The sequence below is a fragment of the Mus caroli genome, chromosome 4 (genome assembly GCF_900094665.2).
Source record: "Mus caroli chromosome 4, CAROLI_EIJ_v1.1, whole genome shotgun sequence".
NCBI lineage: Eukaryota > Metazoa > Chordata > Mammalia > Rodentia > Muridae > Mus > Mus caroli.
In genome coordinates this window covers 117,103,215-117,111,210 of record NC_034573.1, presented here as the reverse complement: position 1 = coordinate 117,111,210, position 7,996 = coordinate 117,103,215, and the positions used below count along the sequence as shown (strand labels likewise).

The 7,996-nt window shown below is 51.9% G+C and overlaps 1 protein-coding gene across 2 annotated transcripts; it reads left to right on the top strand.

Annotated features, from left to right (window-relative positions):
• The first annotated feature begins 2,474 nt into the window (after positions 1–2,474).
• Positions 2,475–7,996, top strand: Gjb3 (gap junction protein beta 3). 2 transcript variants are annotated; one of them, XM_021161392.1, is made up of 2 exons: positions 2,475–2,809; positions 6,461–7,996. In XM_021161392.1, the coding sequence occupies exon 2, from the start codon at positions 6,495–6,497 to the stop codon at positions 7,305–7,307; it is 813 nt and encodes a 270-aa protein (XP_021017051.1). In that variant the 5' UTR covers positions 2,475–2,809; positions 6,461–6,494; the 3' UTR covers positions 7,308–7,996. The 2 variants fall into 2 exon arrangements, with proteins under 2 accessions (XP_021017051.1, XP_021017052.1); XM_021161393.1 differs by lacking the exon at positions 2,475–2,809 and adding an exon at positions 4,134–4,217.

Sequence of the window (7,996 nt, the reverse complement as noted above, 5' to 3'; positions counted from 1 at the left end):
CAACAAAACAGCTCTTCCACACATTCAAAGGCTAGAATCTCTTAAGAGAAACAAAATGGAAATACAATGTAGCAACAATCATGACATTTGATAATGCTCTGTTGAGGACTGGGAAAAGCACAGGCTGATGCGTCCTGGTAATGCCAACTAATACATCCATGGGGGGACTTAGCAATATCTATCAAAACAGTAACAGCCGTCACCTTAGTCCACCAGCTCCTGTGGACTAACTCATTTTCAATGAGTGAAGGCTGAGGACATACTCAGTATGGAAGGAACTTGTAGAGCGAGCATGAGGATCCAAGTTCAGATCCTCCAGACCCACACAAGACCAGACACACATCTGTAATCCCAGCACCCCTGCTGGGGGCAGGGAGGTGGGCAGGAGACTCCCTGAAAGCTCACAGACCAGCCAGCCTGGTACACAAAGCAGTGAACAAGAGGGCTGCCACTCAAGGTTGTCCTCTGACCTTGATTCAAGCAAGCATGCATTTTCCCAAATGTACACACACACACACAGAGGGAGAGAGAGAGAGAGAAGAGAGAGAGAGACAAACAGAAAGAGACAGACACAGAGACAGAGAAATAAGATAGGTCAAATAGTGTTTATTTGAGGAAATGTGTTGCAATAGGAGGAAGGAGAAAGGATAAGTGGGAAGGGAAAGAAAAAAAGAGGGAGGGGACAATGAGAAAGAGCAAGCACCACGGGGGGGGGGGGGGGGGAGGGGAGGGGGGGACTGGTAAGTGCTCTGTCAACTGAGCCACATGCCTAGCCCTCAAAGGAAGAACTGGAAGCAGCCTTAGCTCCCATCAATGTGAGATGAACATAGAACATATTATAGTATAAACACAATTCATCTCTGTCTCCCCATAGGATCTAAGCCCACAGCAGCACACACGGCACCCTCCATGGGTTATAGGAAGTCTCCTCATTCTTGAACATGTACAGGTTATTCTGGAAGGAGAACCAGAACCTATTAGCCTGGTGGACATGTGGGCAGTCGTGGTTGCACAATCTGGTGTTTGTTAGTGCCAGCCGTGAGCACAGGAGCATGTCAGTGAATGGGTGGTAGGGCCCTCGGACTGAGTGAGCTCACCTGGGACAGGAGATGCTGGGCCTGGCCCAGAGCACCCACAGTATAGGCCTGATGGAAGGTATCCCGGGGACCAGGAAATGAGATGGGTGACAAGGAAGCTGGGGGTGGAAGGTGCTTCAAGAAGAAAGGCGTGACTCTGTGACAGCTGTTTCAGGAGGTCACGGATTTATTACTGTGTGGGATTTAGCATCGTGGAGATCAGAGTTACCTTGACAAGGCTTTTCTTGTGGCACAGCAGGGACAGAAATCTTCTGGTGGGTTGAAGCATGAGTGGGAGGTGAGGAAATGAGACCAGGCATTTTGCTCTGAAGTCTAGGGAAATAATTGAGAATGAGCAGCAGGTGGCAGGGTCAGGGTCCCCCAATCCCATCACCCAGGCACATTAGCAGAGTCATCCAGAAAAAACAAAACAAAACAAAACAAAACAAACAAAAAAAAAAACAAACAAACAAACAAAAAAAGGCACTACCCAGCCATAGTGCTGATAAGTGCTCTGCCCATAGCAAGCACAAGGTAGCCTCTGCCCAAGGGCTTTGCCGTAGCCAATGCCAACGTCACTGAGGTCCCTGGAGTTGGCTCTGTTACTTCTATGTGTCCCTGGGTTTATCTCGGAGCCTCTCCTTTTCTCTTTTCAATGTAGATCGGAGAGCTTTCCTTTGCGTGCTGTATGAATGATATGCAGCTCCTAAGAGAGCAACCTTGTCTCAGGAGCTCCGCTCAGGTGAACCAGAATCCTTCTGGGTAGTAGGAGGAGATAGTAACAGAGCCTCCTAATATAGGCTGCCTTTTGTAGATCAGAAGCCGCATCAATGGATATCGTCCCAGCAAGTGGGATGAATGGTTACCAGGGTCGGGCATCAGTCATCTCTGTCTAGACAGTGAAGCCTCAGGCAAGGTTGTGAGTAAGATCTGGGGATCCCAGGGAAATCCTGGATTTCCGTTCCTGGGGCGATAGGGCTTTTAGGATCTCAGTCCTGGCCCACGAATAAGACTGAACATCTTAGTCTCCAGAGCCCCTCAAGCGCAGGTCTCCCACCCTTCACAAGCTGGGCCTCCCACACTGCTTCACACTCCTTTGGGCAGACTGGGTCATCTAAAATCTCTCCAAACACCATCCTTACCCCTGAGATTTCTTTTCCTGGTTGTGTCCCTTCCGGGCGGCCAGCACAGTGTGAGCCCCGAAAGACTGTCTCAAAGATACACTGCCTCCCTGGAAAATGCCATCAGGGACGCAAACAGGGCGGGAGGGGGACCCCAAGAGCGTCCCAAAACAGCAGCAGGCTGGGATCCAAATGGGCAGGGCTCAGACCAGGGTATCCGTGGTAACCAGCGTAGGCGTGTCATTTATTGCCATCCCTACTGCCAAGGCACTTAACAGTTTGCAAGGTGTTTCACACCCTAATGTCATTGCAGTCCTTGCAACAGCCCTGTCAGTGGCCACCAATGTCCCCATTCCACAGGCGAGCACGCGGAGCCTCCGCAAAGGAGCCTGCTGTTCCCTAGTCAACGCAGCTGCTCCTGGATTAGAACTTGCATCCCTGAGGCGACTCCGGGCTCCTCCCCGGCCGCCCCTCCTCCACGCTGCCTCTGGCTGTGCTGGCCAGGAGCCTCACCGAGGCCACAGAGCTCGGCTTGGCTCCGGCCTCGTTCCTCCTCTGCTGTGGGTCTTGGGCACGTGGAGCCAGGCTCCCACGGTGGCGGCGCCGCTGACTGTAAGTACCGGGAAGGGGTGACAATCCAAGGCAGCTGAGAGCCCCTCTCTATGGGTATCCCCTGGCGGGCTGGACTGGGGCCTGCCCACGCGCCCAGCATGGAGATTTAATGCTGCAGAAGCGCAGGGAAGGAGCACCCTAACCCAAAGCTCTGCTCCCCGCCCCCACTCCCACCTCCACCCCACACACTCATACATACATCAGCATTCTGGAGCAGGTGGCGGTTCCGGACGCGGGAAGGTTCACAGAAGGGGACATACACACACGGGCGCGCGAGTCACAGGTTCACAAAGCTCCCAAACTGTCTGGAAAGGAAGGAAACGGGGCCCGGGGCCCAAGAGGGGAGCTATACCTTTGGGGCCAGCCATAGTGCTGCGGGGTAGAAAGAGATGGAGCGGTTGGGTCCCGCAGCTGGATAAAAACTGGATTAAAAAAATAGTAATAATCGTTCTAGTAGCTGGAAGCGGGAGTTGGGGGGCAACAGGAGATCCAGAACCGGCTCTGCCAGTCCTCAGCACGGGTTAGGCGAGAAATTCTTTTCAGGTGAGTCTGTCTCGGGGTGTGCCTTAGAAGGGACTAGGCAGCCCGCACCAAAATGGGGAGCCCCAGACGTGGCATCCTTAGGGGGTACCGGGTGGAAGGAACTCCTCCCCTTCACTCTCCTTGAGCACTCCTAGGAAGAGCAGGCTGGGGAGGGAACAGTCGAAGATTCTTGCAGTAATCCAAGATAAGAGATAAGGAACAGGGTTAGCGACATTACAGAATTCTCTTGGATTTCTCCCAGCTAGGAAGCGCAGTTCTGGCAGTTCCTGGGGGTCAGAATCCAGGTGCTAATCTTTGGCCCTCCCTGGAAGGTTTAGAAAGTAAATGCAAGGACCAAACCCATAAGGGTCTTCACGCACTAGGGCTTCCCAGATACCCCCATCTAGTGGAGAACTGAGATTCTCAAAAGACAGACCCTGTGGAGGGCAGCAATACTGCCATCTAACTCCTGGCTCGCTTGGTCCTCTGCCGTTCTGCCCAGCCCTCCCAAAGCCTCTCTGAGAACTCCACTCTCAAGTGACTGAATTGAGTGTGCGAATCCAGTGCCTACTGAATGAACGCTGAGTGATACCAAACTTGAAGCAGCCAGCCAGTCAAGTAGGCATGTTAATTGGACAGGCAGATGATAAATGGGAACAAAAACAAACAAACAAAAGACCAAGGCTTAAATTGCAAATTGAGTTTGAGGACTACCAAAACCAAGGGAAACCAGAACAGACTGACCAGGGCGGGTTCAGACTCGAAGTAATTTGAGAGCAGACCCTAAGGGGATATTGGAACAGAGATGCCTCCTTAATGAGTAGGGTATAGAGGAAGAGCATTCCAGGCAGAAGGAATCAAGGCGAGGTCTGAGCAGAGAGGCAAGGTAAGAGTGTGTGTGTAAGGGGGCCGGGGAGTGGCGGGACTATAGACTTGAGTTCGGAGGTAAGAACTAGTAACAAGGTTTTTTTGTTTTGTTTTGTTTTGTTTTTAGATTTATTTATTATATCTAAGTACACTGTAGCTGTCTTCAGACACTCCAGAAGAGGGCTCCAGATCTCCTTACAGATGGTTGTGAGCCACCACGTGGTTGCTAGAATTTGAACTCAGGACCTTCGGAAGAGCAGTCAGTGCTCTTAACCGCTGAGCCATCTTTCCAGCCCCTAGTAACAAGTTTTAAGAAGGGAGGGATGTAACCATGATTTCATGAGCTACAGAGTGCAGAGAAGGCCTATGAGGGACCGAGGTGGGAAAAGATGGACAAGGATATAGCTTGGGCTGAGGTGGTTGGTGATCCAGCAGGCATCCCAACAGACTTGGAAGCACTCACGTGTACACCCAGGTCCACACAGGCTCTGGGAGAGCCACATACTCTCACACCCCTATCTCCATGCCATTCCCAAGGACTCTCAGCAGATCCACCTGTCTACACCCTCTGAGTCACTTAGAACGGAAGGAAGATGAGGTCTGACCCATTCCTTAGCCCTACAAAGCCACGGCTAACAGCACTGCTCGGGCTGGCTAGAATCCCCCAAGCCCTGCTGTCTCTACATAACCATCTGAACTTTGGGCTCTCCCGGGAAACAGACGCAAACCCCTCTGCATTTCCCTCCTGACGCAAACCTCCCTGTCTTTACTGCCACTGATTGCAACATTAGCAGGTTTCAGACCTAGGGAGACTACACGTTTAAGGGCACTGCACCGGCTGCTCTTCCAAAGCACCTAGGTTTGATCCCAGCACCCACGAGGCAGCTTACAACCCTCTGTAACTGTAGTTCCAGGGGACCTGGTACCCAACTCCTGCCTCCACCGATGCCAGGCACACATGCGGAGCATAGAAATGCATGCAGGCATTGAAACAAACAAACAAACAAAAAAACCAGTTAACAGGTCTTCTCTAGTCTCAGTCTCTTGGGGCTCACAACCCCCAAGTTCGCAGGATGCTGTTGCGACATCAATGAGGAAGTAATTTTCGAAAACCGTGGCTTGTGGCTCAGAATGTAACTCAGTACTTGGGTAGAATGCCCAGAGCCTGGGCTTCCAGCCTCAATATGGCATAAAACTGGACAGGGTGATACACTCTCATAAAACTAGCACTCAGGAAGAAAAGAATGGAGGGTTAGAATCTCCGGGTTCTCCTGGGCCACATAGCTCAAAGCTAGTCTGAGATGCTGTCTGAAAAGAAAAGAGGTGGGGAAACGCCCCCCACCCTCGTGGTCTGGGTGGGCCTTGGGAAGGGATGGGAGGTGAAGTAGTACATGGACCTAAGTCCAGTCTCTTCAGCAGCGAGTGCCTGGCTTCCTGCACCCTGCAGTAATGAGTCACCAGCATTTATCACTTCTTGTGTGCTCTCTGTGCCTTGCCCATCACTGTCATTTGATTAATCAGATTCTCCATCTATAAATTGGGAGGGGAGCAGGAGCCACTTAAGGATACCCTGACGAAGTGTTAAGTGAGAATCTGAATATTGAGTCCCTGACTCACAGTAAAGGGTCATTGTGTGCCACTGCACTCTGGCTCGGTGACTTTGGGTGAGTCATGTGTTCTCCATGAGTGTCTGTCTGTCTGTCTGTCTGTCTACACGTGGGAAGAATGAAAGTCCTCAGTTCTTAGGAGCCTCGTGATGCCTAACTCGTCCACCCAAATGAAGGGTTCTGTGAGGGCTGGATGTGGTGGCACTCGCACACCTTTAACCTTTTTTTTTTTTTTTTTTTTGGTTTTTCGAGACAGGGTTTCTCTGTGTAGCCCTGGCTGTCCTGGAACTCACTCTGTAGACCAGACTGGCTCAAACTCAGAAATCCACCCGCCTCTGCCTCCCAAGTGCTGGGATAAAAGGCGTGCACCACCACTGCCTGGCTTAACCTTTTTTTAAGACAGGTTCTCATGATATAGCTCTGGCTGCCCTGAAACTCACCATGTAAACCAGGCCAGCTTCGCACTCACAGAAATCCACTTGCCTCTTCCTCTGGAGTGCAGGGATTAAAGGCTTGTACTTTGTTTCTTCTGGACTCTGGCATGTGCACATACATGAACAATGACATATATCCAGAAGCTATATATATATATATATCTTAACCTAATAAATCAAGTGAATCACTACCATAATGGTTTTCTCCATTTTTCTCTCAGGTGGGCACAGCCCCCCGAACCCTGAGCAGGCACCATGGACTGGAAGAAGCTCCAAGACCTATTGAGCGGCGTGAACCAGTACTCCACGGCATTCGGGCGCATCTGGCTGTCAGTAGTGTTCGTCTTCCGGGTGCTGGTGTATGTGGTGGCTGCCGAGCGTGTGTGGGGTGACGAGCAAAAAGACTTTGACTGTAACACCAGGCAACCCGGCTGTACCAACGTGTGCTATGACAACTTCTTCCCCATCTCCAACATCCGACTCTGGGCCCTGCAGCTCATCTTCGTCACGTGTCCGTCTATGCTGGTCATCCTGCATGTAGCCTACCGTGAGGAGCGGGAACGGAAGCATCGCCAGAAGCACGGGGAGCAGTGCGCCAAACTGTACAGCCACCCGGGCAAGAAACACGGCGGCCTGTGGTGGACCTACTTGTTTAGCCTCATCTTCAAGCTCATCATCGAATTGGTCTTCCTGTACGTTCTCCACACGCTCTGGCATGGCTTCACCATGCCGCGTCTGGTACAGTGCACCAGTATAGTACCCTGCCCCAACACCGTGGATTGCTACATCGCTCGGCCCACGGAGAAGAAGGTCTTTACCTACTTCATGGTAGGCGCTTCTGCCGTCTGCATTATTCTCACCATCTGTGAGATCTGCTACCTCATCTTCCACAGGATCATGCGAGGCATAAGCAAGGGCAAGTCCACAAAGAGCATCAGCTCCCCGAAGTCCTCCAGCCGGGCCTCCACCTGTCGCTGTCACCACAAGCTGCTGGAGAGTGGCGATCCGGAAGCAGAGCCAGCCAATGAAAAGCTGCAGGCTTCAGCACCCAGCCTGACCCCCATTTGAACCAGGTGCTAGAGAAGGGGTGAGCCGGGAGGTGCTGAAGGTGAAGGGGTCCTGGGGGCTCTGAGTGCCCCCACTTTGAATTCACTAAGCTAGCCAATTGTGTTTGAAGCAGATATTTGTGGGTGCTGGGCTCCATGCCGGCTACCTGGTTTAGGTAGCATAACAGACCCAGCTTCAGAGAGACATTTAGATGAGCAAATTTACTACATGCATGCAAGGGTTTACTAGCGCTGGGATGGTACACAGGGTTTCTACCTACCGCAGGGGACTGCCGGGCTGGGCACCCTCTCAGAAAAGCACAGTGAAAGAAAGGAGATGGGGCTCTCCATCAGACATAGCAACAGCAAAAAGAACTGGGGAATCTCAGAGGAGAGGCGCTGACTTTAGACTGGGGACAGCCAGCCAGAGGGAGGCTTTACTACTCAACCATGAAAAGGCTTGGCACAACCTTCTCGAGGCCAAAGAGCAAGTGTGGGTAGCAGGTCTACTGCTGCTTGAGACACACCCACAGGCCCCGCTGGATCCCCCTTCGCCAACCTCCACCTTCTCCCTCCCACCAGGGTGCTGTGCCCACTGCACCCTGTAGCCAGGACCTTGGTGGCATGCGTATCCTGCCATATCCCCGGCATATATCCTTGACATATCCAAAGTCCGTTTCCTTAAAAGCAATAAAGTTGTGTTTTATACAA